The sequence below is a fragment of the Mustela lutreola genome, chromosome 17 (genome assembly GCF_030435805.1).
Source record: "Mustela lutreola isolate mMusLut2 chromosome 17, mMusLut2.pri, whole genome shotgun sequence".
Classification (NCBI taxonomy): domain Eukaryota; kingdom Metazoa; phylum Chordata; class Mammalia; order Carnivora; family Mustelidae; genus Mustela; species Mustela lutreola.
In genome coordinates, this window is record NC_081306.1 from 46,320,937 (window position 1) to 46,337,791 (window position 16,855).

The window sequence follows — 16,855 nt, forward strand, 5'->3', positions numbered from 1 at the left end:
GCGCTCGGAAGGAGCCAGTCTCCCATAGTCTTGTCGCTGAACACAGGAGGTCTTGCCATCACGTCTGTAGGTCCAGTTGGTCCGAGGTAGGCGTCTTCCTTCCCTCCCCATTCCCTGTGTCCAGTAAAACCCTGTACGCTTCCCCTTCTCGTTAAATGGGAGCCCTCCCTGCCTTTCTCACCGGCGCGCACAGCTCCTGGAAGCTCTTGTCCTCCTGCCGCTTCCTTCAGGAGCTGTGAGCGCTCTGCCCCTGCTGAGCTCCCGTGCTCCACTCCAGAGAACCGGGGCTCTGTCGGATCGGGGTTCTAGTTCGCGTAGGTCACGGAACGTTGTCCAGACCGTACAGCGGCCTCCGTGTCCGAAGGCTTCTCAGGGTTGCCCATCGGTGCGTTTACCGAGCTGCTTTGTCCCCTTGGTCGCAGTTCCGTCCTCCCCCACTGACGGCGGCAACCTTGGCAGACGTGTATCAGGAGCTTACTGTGCTAAAAAAAAAAATGTGCCGAGGCCTGTAACGCCCTGTCTCAGCCCCGTCCGTGCCAGGTGGCCCCAGGTTGCCTCCCCCGTGCCGTCCATCAGACACCGACTGAGCATCAGCTGTGTGCAGGCATGGGCCCGAGTCCCCGGCGGTGAGAACGACCGAGGGAGGCTGGGACTTGACCAGGGGCGCCGCTGCGTCAGAAGGCGAGGCAGGGGCGCAGATGGACAAAAAGAAGCTTGTGTGAGAAGTGCTCCCCGGGGCGGGGCGGGGGAGAAGTTAGGCATGTGACAGGTGCACGTGACCCAGACTGGGGGACCGCGAAGTGCCGGTCCAGCGGGAGAACAGGACTGGGCGATGCAGTGGGGACGGAAAGGTGCTCCAGGGAGGCGGGCACCGCGTGCCGAAGGTGCAGGGAAGGGACTGAGGTAGCTCGGAGTTTCTCTGGGACCAGGGTGGAGGCTCCTGATGGAAACGCAGACCCCGCTTCCCTCTGCGGCGAGGCGGCGTGCCGCGCTCTAGAGAACGTGCTGGAAGTGCGGGTGAAGCTTAGTTATTCCTACTGAGCAAGTCCCTGTTTATTCCCTGGGGGTAGGGACTTGCTGACAGACTGCTAAATGCTCTGGGGCTGGCGGCGTGCCTCATGCCTGACTCGGGGAGTGCACTAGCCCCAGCACGGGGGATGTGGGGGCGCGTGGGAGGGCGGGGGGCACCGGCCGAGCCCCGCTCCAGGGTTCCTGCCCCTCATTCTCCATTTCCTCTGTTTCTTGCATCTGGTAAAGGAGGTGCTACGATTCTGTTCCACGTTGTTTTCCTTGAACTCTTGAAAAGTTCAGTGGGTTAATCGTAGTAAAACAAAAATACAACACTGCCTTTCCATTTCTGGGGGGAAAAAGCTGTAAGCTGGAAGTGCCAGTCACTCTTGAAGCTGTTGGTTCCCGAGGCCGAGCACCGGGAGCTGTGCTGGCAGCCGTGGAAGGGAAGTGGATGGCCAGGGAGAGCCCAGAGAGGTCGGGAGGTGTTTCAGCTGGAGCGTTTCAGACGGATTCTTACTCCCTCTGTGCTGAGGACACTGGACTGTTGTTAGTGTTGAAATCGTCCGTAGGCGTGGAGAAAGGTCACTCCCCGATGGTGCCTTAGGGATCATGGGGTTAACGCCGTGGCAGCCTCCTTTATGGGGACACAGGCTCTTGTCCAGTGACTTTTGGCCAGGTGTGATGTGTGTTCCCAGGTGCTGGGATTCAGCCCTCATCCCCGTGGGGGCCCGGGCGGAGGCGGAGCTTGGCCTTCTGGGAGGTTCTGGGAGGGCCAAGGGCCTGCCTCCTGCTTCACTGACCTGTGCCATTGGTGAGGGAGGCCTCTGGAGCCCATGTGAGGAATTCTCTTGTCAGGCGGCCAGGAGAGCCCCGCGGAGGGAGTGAGCGGGACGGAGGGCCGAGCTGGCAGCCGGAGAGGCGGTCCTGCCGGCGGCTTCCAGCGCAGGAGCCCGAGGTGCTGTAGGCGCCCAGGGGAGGTGTGCGGGCGGGAGGCCAGGTCCGAAACAGCCGTTTGCCGGGCTCCCTGGGCTCTGCTCCCCCTGCCTCTGAAACAGCCGCGTCCCTTGGAAGCCTGTGCCCGAGACACCGCTTTTTCTTCAGCATCAGACGGTTTGGTTTGGTTTTCTTTTCCTTTTTATTTTTTCCATCTTCGTTTTCTCCGAGGGCAGGAGGTGAGACAATGATCAAGTCAAGCTGGTTCTATGTTAAGTTCAAGGACGCAGAGAAGGTAAGTGGGTCTGTCTTCTTCCCCAGGGGAAACCTGCCACCTCCCTCTCGCCTGCCCCGGGGCCGAGCTCCTCTGGCTTCGGAGGGAAGCGGATGAGCCCAGGAATTGTGTTTGTGGGTGTTTCCTCCGGCTTCCCGGGTCTTGGCTGAAACGCAGGCTCTGTGCTGACAGCCTGACATTGCCACCGGCCTCGCGGAAAGCGTCTTCAGACCTGGGCCCAGCAGCGTTGTTCAGAATCCGGAGAAGGGAATAATGAAGCCGCGCCGGCAGGAAAGCCAGGCGGTGCTGCTCCGGCCAGAACAGTTTCCAGGAGGAGTGTTGGTTAGGAAACTTGATGTGGGTTCTGTCCCGAGACAAACGGACGACCGCTTCCCGTCACCTACAGTTTGCCTAGGCAGGGTTTTGTGTGTTTCCTTTCCGTGGCTCCCTTGACTCATTCTTGGATATAGAAGGGCTTTGTGGGTTTGGGTTATAGGAAAGTCCCCATTGTCTTGACAGACGGAATATGAGGCTGTCTCTCCACTGTCCGCTGCGGGGCTGGGGTTACATTTCAGGGAAGGCTGAGTTGGGGTTGCATCTGGGATTCGATATTAGCGTTCGATATTAGTGTTTTAATATATCATTCAGAGGCTTGTGGGGGAAGAAGTATTTGCACTTCCTGGGGGGCGATGACCACTGTTTTGGTTCTGGATTCCTAAGTGTCACTGTGTTGGGAATGTGTAGGGTTAGGAATGAGGTTTCCAGGGGGCAAGCTAAAATGCCTCCTTTTGGAAATCCTTTCTTCCTGGATCTGCTTGTTGACAGTATCGACATCCTGACTGTAGGATGAGCTGAGACCCTGCAGAAGGGAGCCGTGAGGTAGCAAGACGGGAATTGTGATGACTCTAATCCTACTTCTTACAATTATAAGCACAAGCATGCTGAAAAAGCCCTCCTCCATTCTTGTAGTTGAGAAACTAAGGTAGTATGCGAAGAGCTCATCTTCCCACTTTCCCCCGAATGGATCTGTTTCTGCTGTACTTTCATGACAGCAAAATTACTTGTTCTTTACCCATGTATGTGTATATTAATCAAAATGTATAGGATTTTTACTTAAAAAGAGCCATCCCGCATTTTGTTTTTTATTTATTTTCTTTAAGTAGACTCCACGCCCAGCACGGAGCTCAGTGTGGGGCTTGAACTCGCAACCCTGAGATCGTGACCCGAGCTGAGATCAAGAGTCAGACGCACAGCCGACTGAGCCACCCAGACCCCATCCTTCATTTTACACCATTTACATTGTTAACTTTTAAAATGATAACTAAAATACTAGAATCAGGAAAGGTAGCATTTTGGTTTAGGATCTACTCTTCCCCAGTGGATCACTTTCCTCGGAGCAGCCTGTTCTCCGTCACGACTGTTACGAGTTTGGATAAAACTGTATTCTACGTCCTGAACCGTTTCCTTTCCCCGTGAATGTCTTACCCTAGAAATGTGAAGCTCCCGGTGAAGTGATGTTGAAAAGAGGGAAAACACTTAAAGGAATGATCTTCATAAAAGGAAAAGGTGGGGGCATTAAATTAATTGCTTCATCTGCACGACCATACGACCACTCCTTTACCGACCAGACAAGGGAGGATGCGTTCTTACAGCGAGACACGTGTGTATCCTAAAGCTTAATGTAAGGCTCCGTAGCTGATTGAAGACTGTCTTGCTTTTATGAGGGATGGGGGGCGGAGAGGAACAGAAAAATCTGTCTTGTTTTTGACATGCTTATGGTGCTCTAGATCTCTGCAGTTCTCAGTGCAACTTTTGTTCTTTTGTTCCTTCTCAATGATTATTTTTTTTTAAACTTACATTGGAGGTTTTTTGGTTGTTTTTTTTTTTTTTTTCCTCCTCCCCAGAACTCATCAAGATGAGTTTAGTTTCATCTGGAGAGATAAAAATCTTTAGTGTAAACCAAGGGACAGGGATGCTTAAAATTTAAGACAGATTTAAACCCTTCTTTTCCACATTATTCCGAAAAGTGGCTCTTTTTACAGGGCTGTTAATTTGAAATTTCTTCCAGTATTTTTTAAAGGAGGCAAGAAGAAATCTTCCAAATACTGACCAAATGATTTGATTTAAACTTGTAATTGTTGCAAAGATATTTCATCTGTGACGTTTGTCCACAATTATAAGAAAATACATTGTGTGATAGGTTTAAAGGCCAGTCATTTCTTAGTTTTACGTATAAGAAAAAATGATTTTATCAGTCTTAGTGAGCAAGAAAAATTAAGAAATTCACATAATGCATTGTTAAAATCATTGGCAACAGGAAAATATTACTTTCCCATGATCGTCAGGATTGTGATCCCTTTCTAAAATTTAAGAATATCTATATCTAAAAATAAGATGTGTCTGTGTGTATGTGTGTGTGTCTGTGTGTATGTGTGTGTACAGTGAAACTTCTTTTACCAGCACCATGTACGCATGCACACTTTTCTGTAATTTTTCCATTTAAATTACTAATGAATTAGCTCTTTTTCAAGATTTTGTTTGTTTGTTTATATCAGGCAGCAGGAGGTGCAGAGGGAGAGGGAGAGATCGATTCCCAAGCGGATTCTGTGCTAAGCTTGGAGCCTGATGCGGGACTCCATCTCAGGACCCTGAGGTCATGGCCTGAGCCGAAATCAGGAGTCAGTCCCTTAACCCACTGAGCCACCCAGGTGCCCCGAGTTATCTCTTTAATTAGGTTGGTACCTAGCCTCATTTAAAAAAAATTTTTTTTAAAGATTGTATTTATTTATTTGACACAGAGAGCTATGTTTTCGGCCGTTTACTTGTATATCTCTTTGGAGAACTGCGCATTAGGTTATGTAATCTTTATTGCTGTTGTTGAGTTGTAGGAGTTCTTTGTATATTCTGGACCTTAACCGCTGATTTGCATACATTTTATGCTATTTAATAAGTTACCCTTTTGCTCTGTTGATTGTGTTCTGTGATATGCAGAAGCTTTCCAGTTTGATGTAGCCCCATCAAATTTGGTTTTTCCTTCTGCTTTCTGTGCACCTGGTATGAGAAATCATTCTCAGATCCAGTGTCATGAAGCTTTTCCCTTATATTTTTTTCTAGGAATTTTATAGTTTTAGGGTTTAATGCCTAGGCCTTTAATTCATTTTGAGTTAATGTTTGTCTACGGTGTATAATAACAGGCCGGTTTCATTCTTTTTCATGTGGATATCCAGTTCTCTCAGCACAATTTGTCGGAGGGATGGTCTTTTTCCCACTGAGTGGTCTCGGCACCCCTGTCAGAGATCATTTGTCCATATACACAAGGGCTTGTTTCTGGGCTTTCTACGTTGTTCCATGGGTCGGTTTGTCTTTACGCTGGTACCTTATGGTTTCTGTTACTGTAATAAGTTTTGAAATCAGAAAGTGTCAGTCTTCCAAATTTGTTGTATTTCTTTCAAAATTGCTTTGGCTATGGAGTCCCTTGAGATTCCATATAAATTTTAGGATAAATTTGTCTCTTTCCGCTATTCCCTGACAGGCAGTTTTTATTCTGATAGGAATTGCTTTGAATCTGTAGATCTCTTTGGGCAGAATGCAAATCTTAACAATACTAAGTGTTCTGTAAACATTGATGTCTTTACATTTGTTAGTATCTTCTTTAATTTCTTTCACCAATTTTTTATAGTTTTTGAGTTCTTATTTTTTGCTCTTGAATATTGTGGTTTTGAGTTCTTAAATTTTCTCTTGGTCTTTCTTTTTATGTCTTCTGTTTCTTGGCTGAGACTTCTTTGCTGTGGATTTTCTATTTTTTCTTTGGTTTCAAGCATCTTTGTAATTCTTGGCTGAAGCATTTTTATGGTAGGCACTTCAAAATCTTTGTCAGATAATTCTAACATGTCTGTTATCTCAGTGTTGGTGTCTGTCAGTTGCCTTTTTTCATTCAGCTTGAGAGTTTTCGGGTTCTTGATCCAAGGAGTGATATTGATGGATACCTGGATATTTTTTTGAGTATAGGCATACCTCGGAGATAGCACACATTCTGTTCCAGACCCCGACAATGAGGCAAATATTACAATAAAGCAACTCAAATGAGTTTTTTTGGTTTCCCAGTGCGTATAAAAGTTGCATCTTTACTACACTGTCATCTAGTAAGCATGGAGAAGCATCACATCTAAAAAAAAATTGGATACCTACCTTAAAAATAGTTTATGGTTAAAATATGCTAATCATCTTCTGTGTTTTCAGTGAGTCATAATCAATGATCGTCACCATGACAAAACTGATAATAATGAAAAAGCTATATTGCAAGAATTACCAAAATCTGACACAGTGACATGATTGAGCAAATGCTTCGGAAAACTGGTGTCGATAGATTTGCCTGACTCAGGGTTGCCACAGACCTTCGGTCTGTTAACAGTGTAGTAAAGTGAAACACAATAAAACTAGGTGTGCCTGTATTCTGTCTTGAGACTATGGATCTTATCTAAACATTCTGGTTTAAGTTGGACTTTTCTGATGGCTCTCGGGCAAGAGAATGGTGTTACCCCGCTGAGATGGAAGTCCTGGTTTCCAGCTTGACCTCAGGTTTTCAGTGAAGGGGAGAGGCCCTCCTAGGTCTTGCTGAGTAGAGTTCCAAGCCTCAGCTGATCCCACCCTCAGCTAGAGGGGGAGTGATGTCTCCTTACCGCTGCCCTCGAGGCCTGCCCTGACGCCACGGGGAGCAGGGCGGTCTCCGGGCCTCTCGGCAGCGACTCTCACGGTGGCTTTCCTTACACTCCCCCAGTGGGGAGAAGTAGGAGGCACGTCTTTACTGTCCCTTGAGGATGTAGGCTTCTCAAGTGGTCTCCACTGCTGTGGAGAAGAGGGAGGAGCCCTTTTCCGGCTGGCAGAGTGGAAGGGTCAGAATCTGGACTCTGGCTTCTCTGATAGCAGCAAGCAGTGGAGACCCCGTAACTCGGGAAAGCCTGGGGGGTGGGTGGGCGTGTAGGCTTCCCACTCAGCTTTGCTGATGGCGAAGTGGGTGTGTGCCAGGTTCTTCTCTGGTGTTTATCCAAAAGTTGTTTGTGTTACTGGTTTGACACATTTCTGGTCCTTTGTCTAAAGAGAGCTAACTTCACTTGGGGCCTTTTCTGTATCTGCTGTTGGTGTTTTGGGTTTGTTCTGCCTTCATGGTTTGGGATATTTGAGGCAACAATCAACACTGAAAACAAAAATCCTCGGAACCCCCCCCCCATCTCCTTTTTTGGCTCCCCAGCTTTCTAACTGGTCTGCCTTCTCTTAACTTCTCAGAACATCGATATATATCTCCTCATCTGCAACGTCCAGGGTTTTGAGTTGCACGTTGTGTGAGTAACGGGAAAAGTACGTCTCTTTCATGGTCCTAGAAGTGAAAGTCCCCTGACATGCTTTGTAAAAAGTGATTAAATTAAAAAATAAATAAAAAGTGATTGCCATAACATTCTTAAGTGCTTGCGTTACGTAGGACCTGGTGGTGGGTGCTCAAAAGAGTGTGATAGCTGTTTTATTATCTTCTCTGTGTTTCTCCCACTTGTACTTGAAATGTCCTCGTACTTCGCTCGTCTTCGCTAGAAGCAGCTGCACTGCAGGTTTTCCTTTGTACAAGTTGTATTACCAGTAACACACATTTCCTTTGTACAAGTTGTATTACCAGTAACACACATTTCCTTTGTACAAGTTGTATTACCAGTAACACACATTTCCTTTGTACAAGTTGTATTACCAGTAACATACATTTCCTTTGTACAAGTTGTATTACCAGTAACACACATTTCCTTTGTACAGGTTATATTACCAGTAACACACATCTGCATCTTCCCCCTCTTCAACCCTTCCGTCAAGATACAGATGCCTAAAAATCATCGTCATCTTGGCTGTATTTTTCTTTTCCCAAGCAATTCTGACAAAGCATTTTAGTAATACAATTGGAATCATTAATTCTTGTTTTGTTAAAAACTGGTCGCTATCTTAGACAGAAAGAGCCTAGGGTAGGAAGTGATGGGTGTTGCTTCTTGAAACATTTGTCAATGAGGTGTTGCGTTGGGTGGGGGACAATGAACACACTTGTTGGTTTCTTTGGAAAGAGGTGTTTTGAGTAACTGCTCTGACATTATTATAGATACTATTTGACCCCATTGGCTGCCCTCCTCGGAACCTTATGCATCTGTCTGTGAGTTTAAAGTGTGTTCCGTAACTCTGTCCTTAACTTCAGAGTTAATTTGAAATCTGTTTGTGTCGTGTGTTTGGAAATTCGCAAAATCATGGTGACTGTACCTAAACTTTTAGTGTTTTCTAGAATTTTATTGGTTTCTTCTGTTAGAGTGAAGCACTAAATTTGTATCAGAAAACTAGTTTTGAAATTTGAAAGGAGTGTGAAGCGTGGAAGGGGCTATGGGGAGCAGGGACTGGGAATCGCCTTATTCTCACCTGCTAGGCCGTCGAGTTTGGACACGGCAGAACCTTGTTTCTTCCGCTCTCACTCTTCTCTTTGAGACCAGAAGAACTCGTTCCTTACATTAGGCTACATGATAAATTTTGCTGCAAGCTTAGAGTGGACTCATTTCACTGGGAAGACTGCTCATAGTTTTGACAGCTCAAGTAAAAACCCTGAAGGACAAGCAACTGCTCAGAAGTGCCAAGGGCTTCGTTTGCAATGGAAGGATTTCAAATTCGGCCATTCTCTTTGAGTAAGTATGAGGAAGTAATGGAAACCCTGTTTCAGACGGTGAATTTGAAGACGGTGTTTTACCAGTGTGCTCTGGAGGAGAAGATACAGCTCATGTGAATCAGAAGCCCAATTCCAGGTTGCCTTATTGGAATGAGAGGAGGACCTCAGCCCGCGGTAGTCAGATGGTAATGAAAAGTACACAGGACATCAGATGTGACTTCATCGAGCATTGTCACCCTGTGTGGCCCTGAGTGCGGTAGGCGTCCTTTTCAGTAGGCTGTCCTAGCTCCTTGTTAAAAGGCTGGCTGCTGTACCGTGGCAACGGAAGATGGCTTAAAGGGGGATAAACGTTCATCTATTGGCTTTGTTCTTCAGATCACATGTTCGCCCTTTTCTGACCTTGTTTGAGAGCACTTGGAATAACTGTATTACAGTTGCTTATTGTGTGGTTTTGCAAGTATAAACGAGAGAATTAATGGATTCAGCTTCCTCAGTGGGAGGTGTTTGCTCTGTGCACGTGAAAGCTAAGCTCTTTTCTCTTCTCTTCCCCACCAGGGTCCCGGCAGCCTTCCCCTTGTCCTGTCACCAGGTTTTTAAGACTCACTGTTCCCTCGGCTGCCTTCCTAGAATGTTGTTATGTACACGTAACGTAGTTGGAGGAATTCCGCAATGTTCTAGAAAGAACAGGATCGATCTGATTTATTCAGGGAGGACAAAAGAACTTTCCTGAAAGTACAGAAATAATGTTCCGTCTTCACTTTGCTGTCAGTGATAGATCTTACCTGTAGATCTTTGTGAGAAAAAAAAAAAGCATTCAAGTCCCATTTATTTTTTGTGTTAGGCCAAATTAGATCTGGTTCTATTCCTTTTGGTGGTGGTGGTTGGTAGGCTACTTAGCTGACATAATCAGTTCCATAGCATGTTTATAAATTAAAAACAAGTTACCTAAAATTTGAAATCATTAAAAGAAAAAAGCTTATATTTAAATACATTATTTTATAGTAAGACATGTGATTATGCTTTTCTCACTAATTTCTTGGTGTAGAGCAGAGGTTTGCATTGGGTGTGCATTGGGGAGCTTTAAAATTTGGGGAGTTTTAAGACAAATAGATTTTAGGTATCAGACCTAGAAATTCTGATTAAATCGATCTGAAAGTGCAGCCTTGGCACCGTGTTTTGTTTTTTTGTTTTTTTAAGATCCCTTGGGACTTGGAAGTGTGCAGTGGGGGTTACTTTGAGGACAGCTCCACTGATCAGTCTTCTAACTGTTCTTTCTGGACTAAACCAGATTCCTGGTGCTTTGACCACGGTTGCCTATGAGGGTGCCCTAAAACTGTCGGTACGATTTAGATGTACTTGAGTAACATGAGGAAAGACTCTTTTTAGATTCCCTTCCCAGTCCTGCCTGGTTGCCTCCCATTTAACTTGACAACAGTTTACTTTTTAAGCAGCTCTGTTTATAGTATTCGGCTTAATTTTTATGGAAGCAATATCTCACTTTCATTTTACACTCCTCTTTGGTTTACACGGTATTTAATTAAATAATAAACAAAACCAGCATAAACAGATTTTGCAACAGTTTACTTTCAGTGATTGTATGATGCACAGCGTTCATTGGCTGTGAATTGTTCAGAGTGTTTTACAAAGGCGATGAGGCCTACAGTCCATGTAGCTCGTGTTGAGTGAAAGTCAGTTAAGAGATCATTTTTATTTATTTATTTAAAAGATTTTATTTATTTGAGTGAGAGAGAGAGAGCAGGGAGGAAGGTCAGAGCAAGAAGAAGAAACAGGCTCCCTGCTGAGCACGGAGCCCGATGCAGGGCTCTATCCCAGGACCCCGGGATCATGACCTGAGCTGAAAGCAGAGGCTTAACCCACTGAGCCACCCAGCCACCTCAAAAGATCATTTGTTGTAAAAGATATGTGGTTTGCTTGGTTTTAGGTCAGTTAATATTCTCCTATAAGAGGGTGTGGGATGTGTTTCATTTTTAGTCTGTAAGTGAATATATTAAGTGCAGATTTTGTTTCTTATTTCATGTTTAATTCCTTATTCAGGACTTTGGGTTAATGAATGTCTGTTGGCACTACTGAGTGCGTACAGACACTGTCAGTATCATCACTGTTAGCTCAAGAGTGAGACCTGCTTCTTGCCTGTGGTTCTATCCTCAGTCGTAACCATCTGAATGGTACGCGTGCGCCCACTTACACACCGTCACCCTGAGCAGTCTTGAACTGAGCCCGGACTTCGAGTGTCACTTGTCTTGAAATACACTTCATATTGGATTTGTGAATAAACTGTGGGAAAGCTTAAGACTGAATTTCAGGTATTAATAAACACTGTTTCCTCCTCATAAGACATTCTAGTAGACATTAAATCCGTAGTCTGTCCTTAATAGACTGATGTGACTTGGATTCATCAAGAGATACGTATGTTCCTGTCTTACCACTTGGTATGTGCACATCTGGAAATGTCTATTCTCAGTCCTCCTTGGTAATTGCATTCGCACTTAGTGTGTTTTACTTTCTTTTAGTTCGCTAATCACGAGGTTTTGTTTTAATTCTGCTTAGCTACCTGCTCTCGTTAATCTGGCGTATTTCTGTGTGTCTTGTTTTCAGTTCATCTTATGCGTTCCTTGAGGACGAGAAATCCGGTCTTCTCTGGTGCACTGTCTACAGCACGGAAACACAGTTTCATCTGAATTAATTTATTGATGTAGTCAGAGGATATTAGGTCTCTGCTTTGTGTGAGGACAGAATACCAGGCCTTATGAGAATGGGTCCCAGGAACATTTTGGTTGGCTTTCTTTCCTGGGGCGGGAAGACACGGGTGTATAAGCATCTGTGTGCCAGTGCCATGGTCCGCGCTTTTCCTTTGTGGCTGCTCTTAGATTATCTTTCAGGAAAGCTGAGTCGCTTGGCGCAGTGAATGCTGAAGGGAGTGCATGCCTTCCCTCTCAGGGGACGTGAGCAGTGTTTAACACCGCCGTAAAATCCTCGGCTGTGGCTTTCTCTAATGGAGAATTTGTCTAAGAGCGATGACAAGAACAAGGCAGGCTTTGTGTGCTCCCCCCTCCACCCCTTTCTTTTTCTTTTTCCTTTCTTCTCTCCCTCCTGCTCCAGGCTGCCCGTAAAAATGTGGATTATTTTTCGGGGCCTCTGGCGTATGCATGTGTGAGTCTGAGAGAAAAACAAAAGACAAAAGCAAGGCAACACTTACCTATGGGAATCCATCCCCCACAGGTAAAATGAAGAAAAATTACGTGAATGAGTTTGCTTCTGTTCAGCCGCTTGTACTCACGCACTGAACCAAACAAGTTGTCGGAGACAAAGCCTAGGTCTTGGCGTGGGATGACCCAGTGGTGGGCCGTTTCCTGACCCAGTGGAGGACTCAGCTGTGCTATGTTCTTGACAGAGATGAAAGGCTTCAGAGGGAATTAGAAGGGCTATAATTTGGGAACTGTACTGAGTTCGTTCTTGGTAGAGTTTTGAGAGCTTCATTATACTGACTGTCATTCAGCAAGAAACAAGGGAAGACTTTAATATTCAGCTAGATTCTCTAGTGGATTGTGGAGCCCAGGAGCTATTTAGTCCAGCCTCTTCCATCGGCAGCTGAGGGCGGTCAGCCTCGAATCACACTTTGGCACTAGTGACTGAAAGTGTAGACCTTCGCTATAAAATTTGTTTACTCTGCTGGAAACCGTTCATGGGTTTTTTTGGTGTGTGTGTGTATGCGTGTGTGTGTGTGTGTGTGTGTGTGTGTGTGTGTTTAAGATTTTATTTATTAGAGACACAGAGAATGAGATTGAGCACAAGTGAGGTGAGGGGCAGAGGGAGAAGGCTAGGCGGGGAGCCGGACTCAGGGTTGATGCCTGATGCTGGCTCAGTCCTGGGACCCTGCGATCATGACTGGAGCCGAGGGCAGGCGCTTAACAGACTGAGCCACCCAGGCTCCCCAGGAAACCAGTAGTGTAATGACTCGAACCTTTTCTTTCCTTTGGCACTAATTTTTCTTTTCTCTTAGTTAAGAGAAAAGTGATTATAATCCTAGCATTGGCACAAGTTTTAGTTTTTGCGAATTCCTTTCTAGTATCAGCACTTACACTTCGTGACTATCTCTACAAATTTTATATTTTATTTTTTGTGCTTACTACAACATTCTTTCTAATATTTCTGTGTACTACTTGTCAGAATTCTTTTGGGTTTTCATTATGATCTACTAAATTATTGCCCTGTTGAGCTTTTACACAGAGTCCCTGTTTCTTGCCATGAAGGAGAAAGCCACGGGACACAGTATGGTGGATGTAGCTTTTCATTCTCTTGAGTTACTTTTTCTCACCATTTCCCTCTGGGAGAGTCGCTTTATTGCAGCAGTGGGAAGCACACGGAGTCTTCCAGAACCCCAAGGAGTACATGCCATGTTTAATGTGTGCGTAGATCGTGTGGTGCGAATGCTCATTCTATCGGAAAATGTTCTGCTCTTCGTAGGTCAAACAACCGATGACTCTTAATGGAGAATTTTTTGATTCCTGTCAGATTGTTACTTCTGGAGAAGATAAAATCATTTTCGTTCATATGGTTGATTAGTTTTATTAATGTTGGGCAAAATCAGTATATTATTAAAAGGAAACAAATCTATAGTTTTGGACAATATAAAATTAAACACAGGTGACCTGCATATCCTGCGGTAATGGGATTTTTGAAGAGATCTATGCACCACCGTTTACTCAGTCTGTATGAAATGTATATTCAGGGGATATAGTCTTCCTTCCTCTTGGTTCTGGGAATGTAGCAAAAAACCAGACACACTTCACTATAAAATACGGTGATGCATTAAACAGCACAGTTTTCATTTTATGGAGTTTATCTGTTAAACTGTCAGTCTTTTTATCATGTGGAACTATAATATGGTCAAAATGGACAGGATTTGGACCTAATGTTGATTCAGATTGTGTTGTTTTAGCATTTTCTTTTTAAAGAGGTGTGATTTGAAAAGGAAACTTTAGATTTACAAATCTGAGTTCTGAAATGTTTGTGAACATCTAGAATCTTTAGTAAATGTTTATCTCTAGCAAAAAAGTCACTGAGAGTAGCATTAGGAGCAAATATGCATTTCTTTTTGCCTTTTCAACTGAACTATATTATTTTCAAGAAAGACTTATTTTCACTTTGCTTTTTTATACAAATGAGGACAGATACTTTTCCTTGTGCTGACTGTAGTGTGTGGTCCCTCTGAAGGGAATGGTCTGTAGCAACCCCTTCCCTTTCCAGAGGCAATTTGTCGGAAACTGCCGTGGTTGATTACAGGCTCCGTTCCATTCTTCATCACACCAAAGAGCACTTTCTGGAAATCTCGCCACCCCACTGCTCTAATACTCTAATTGTCCCCGGGCTTTGGCAGATGGGTAATCTGGGAGCGGTGGGAGGGAAGGGCTGGTAACCCCGGTCACATGCCGTTGTGGTGAGGTGTCCGCACGGCACCACAGTCTGCAGGGGATTAAGAAGAATGGCTAGTCGGTGACAGAAGGTTTTGGAAAGGATTTTGCTGGCATTTTTATAAAGAAGAGAAACTGACGGACTAAAGATAACGCTGTTCTCCATTCAGCCATGTGTCTGAAACCTTTCGAGAACGTCCCCAAGTACATTTTTTCAGATTTATTGAGCTACAATTGACAAATATCTATACCTAAAATGTGCCGTGGGATGAGTTTATCTGTGTACATGTTATGACATAATCATCACGGCGACGTAACCCACGTAGTTACCGTGTGCGACTGTGTGTGAGACGGGAAGCCTAGTGTGTCCACCCTGCAGGGTTGAGGTGTGTAGTGCGTGTAACTAACCACGCTCGGCACCCTGTCGCTAGACCCTCAGCCCTTCATCGTCTCACCATGGGGCGTTTGTACCCTTCGACCAGCAGCTCTCCATTTCCTCTGTCCCCACCCTTGAGACCTTCATTCTACTTGTCTGAGTAACAGCCCCCCCTCCCCCCCCCCCCCGCCAAACGCATGTAAGTCATACCATACGGTGTTTGTTTTTCTTGGTCTGGCATTATTTCACTTGACTCAGTGCCCTCCAGGTTCATCAATATCGTTGCAAATGACTGAGTGTCCCTTTTTTAATGGCTGAGTAATACTCAGCTGTGTGTGTGCACGTGTGTCTCCTGTCACTTTTATTTGTTCATCCATGGACGGACGCTTCAGTGTTCCCCCGTCTTGGCTTCGTAAGTAATGCTGCAGTGCATCGGGGAGTGTGCATTTTCTCCTTAAGACAATGATTTCTGGGGCTCCTGGGCGGCTCAGTGGGTTAAGCCGCTGCCTTTGGCTCAGGTCATGATCTCAGGGTCCTGGGATCGAGCCCCGCATCGGGCTCTCTGCTCAGCAGGAGCCTGCTTCCTCCTCCCTCTCTGCCTGCCCCTCTGCCTACTTGTGGTCTCTGTCTGTTAAATAAATAAATAAATAATCTTAAAAAAAAAAAAAAAAAGACAGTGATTTTTCTCCCTTCTAGGAGATATCCAGAGGTGGGTTTGTAGGCTTGTACAGTAGTTTTATTTTGCATTTTTTTTGGACAACCTCCATATTGTTTTCCACAATGGCTTCCACGTTCCTTTTGCCACCATCCGTGTACAAGGGTTCCCTTTTCGTCACATGTTTCCTCACATTTGTTAGCTCTAGCTCTTCCTGAAGTTGACATACGATACTGTATTAGTTTCAGCCGTCCAATACAGTGACTGAACATTTGTATATGTTAGGACGCGATCCCGTGATAAATCTAGCTGCCGCCTGTCACCATGACAAAACTGTGACAGTATCCGCCGCTCCGCGCCTGTGCTTGCCGTTGGATCCTTGTGTCTCCAGTTTTTTGTAACTGGAAGTTTGTGTCTTTTAATCCGCTTCCCCCATTTTGCTGGTCTTTCTTCCTCCCCAGCACTCACCTGATTGTCATCTCTATCTGTGAGTCTCCTCCTGTTTTGTGTTCATTCTTCTGTTTGTGTCTCAGACTTCACATAGAAGTGAAATCATACGGCAGTTCTTCCTCTGTCTGACATACGTCACGTAGCCTTCATGGGTGGCAGTACTTGTTTCTTTATGGGTGTGTGTGCGTGTGTGTGTGTGTGTCTGTGTGGTCTTTATCCAGTCATCTGTTGATGGGCTCTACGTTGCTTCCGTCTTGGGGCTGTTGTAAATAATGCTGCGGTAAACACGGAGGAGCATTTTTCTTTTTGAATCAGTATTTTAGTTTTCTTTGGGTTAACACCCAGATGTGAAATCACTGGGTCGTATGGTGATCTGTTTTTAATTTTTTGAGATACCTGCTTACTGTGTTTCGTGGGGCTGCGCCATCTTACAGTTCCACCAACCGTGCGGGAAGGTTCCCTTCTCTCAGCATCCTTGGCAACTTGTCTTTTGTTTTTTCGATAATAGCCGTTCTGTCAGGCGTGAGGTGAGAGCTCCTTGTGGTTCTGATTTGCACTTTCCTGATGGTGAGTGATGGGGAGCATCTTTTCATGTGTCTTTTGTTTATCTGTATGTCATCTTCGGGGAAATGTTTATTCAGGTCCTCTTCTCAGATTTTAACCTGACTTTTTATCTGAGTTCGTCGAGGTATTTATGTATTTTGGGTATTAACCCCTTAGTGAGTTGTGTGAGTTATGTATGTATTTTGGATATTAACCCCTTACATATTATATCATTTGAAAATGTCTAATCCCATTCAGTAGGTTGTCTTTTTGTTCTGTTGATGGTTTTCTTTGCTGTGCAGAAGTTTTTTAGTTTGATGCAGTCCTATCACTTTTACTTTTGTTGCCCTTGCCTTAGGAGACAGCCAAAGAATATTACTTAAACCAGGGTCCACGAGCTTACTGCCTGTATTTTTTTCTATGAGTTTTGTGGTTTCTTGACTTCTATTTAAATTTTTAATTCACTTTTCGTTTATTTTTGTATGTGATGTAACATAGTGGG

The 16,855-nt window shown here is 45.0% G+C and overlaps 1 protein-coding gene across 7 annotated transcripts in view; it reads left to right on the forward strand.

Moving 5' to 3' along the window:
* Positions 1-16,855, forward strand: part of AUTS2 (activator of transcription and developmental regulator AUTS2) — a 1,064,120-nt gene that overhangs the window by 327,824 nt on the left and 719,441 nt on the right. The window contains exons 1-2 of one of the 7 annotated variants that reach the window (XM_059154793.1): positions 1,951-1,966; positions 2,181-2,239. The exons of the other annotated variants lie outside the window; for them this stretch is intronic. Coding sequence (XP_059010776.1) covers positions 2,192-2,239 — 48 coding nt within the window. The 5' untranslated portion in view covers positions 1,951-1,966; positions 2,181-2,191. Of the gene's footprint in view, positions 1-1,950; positions 1,967-2,180; positions 2,240-16,855 lie in introns of those variants that run through there. 7 annotated transcript variants of the gene reach the window in all.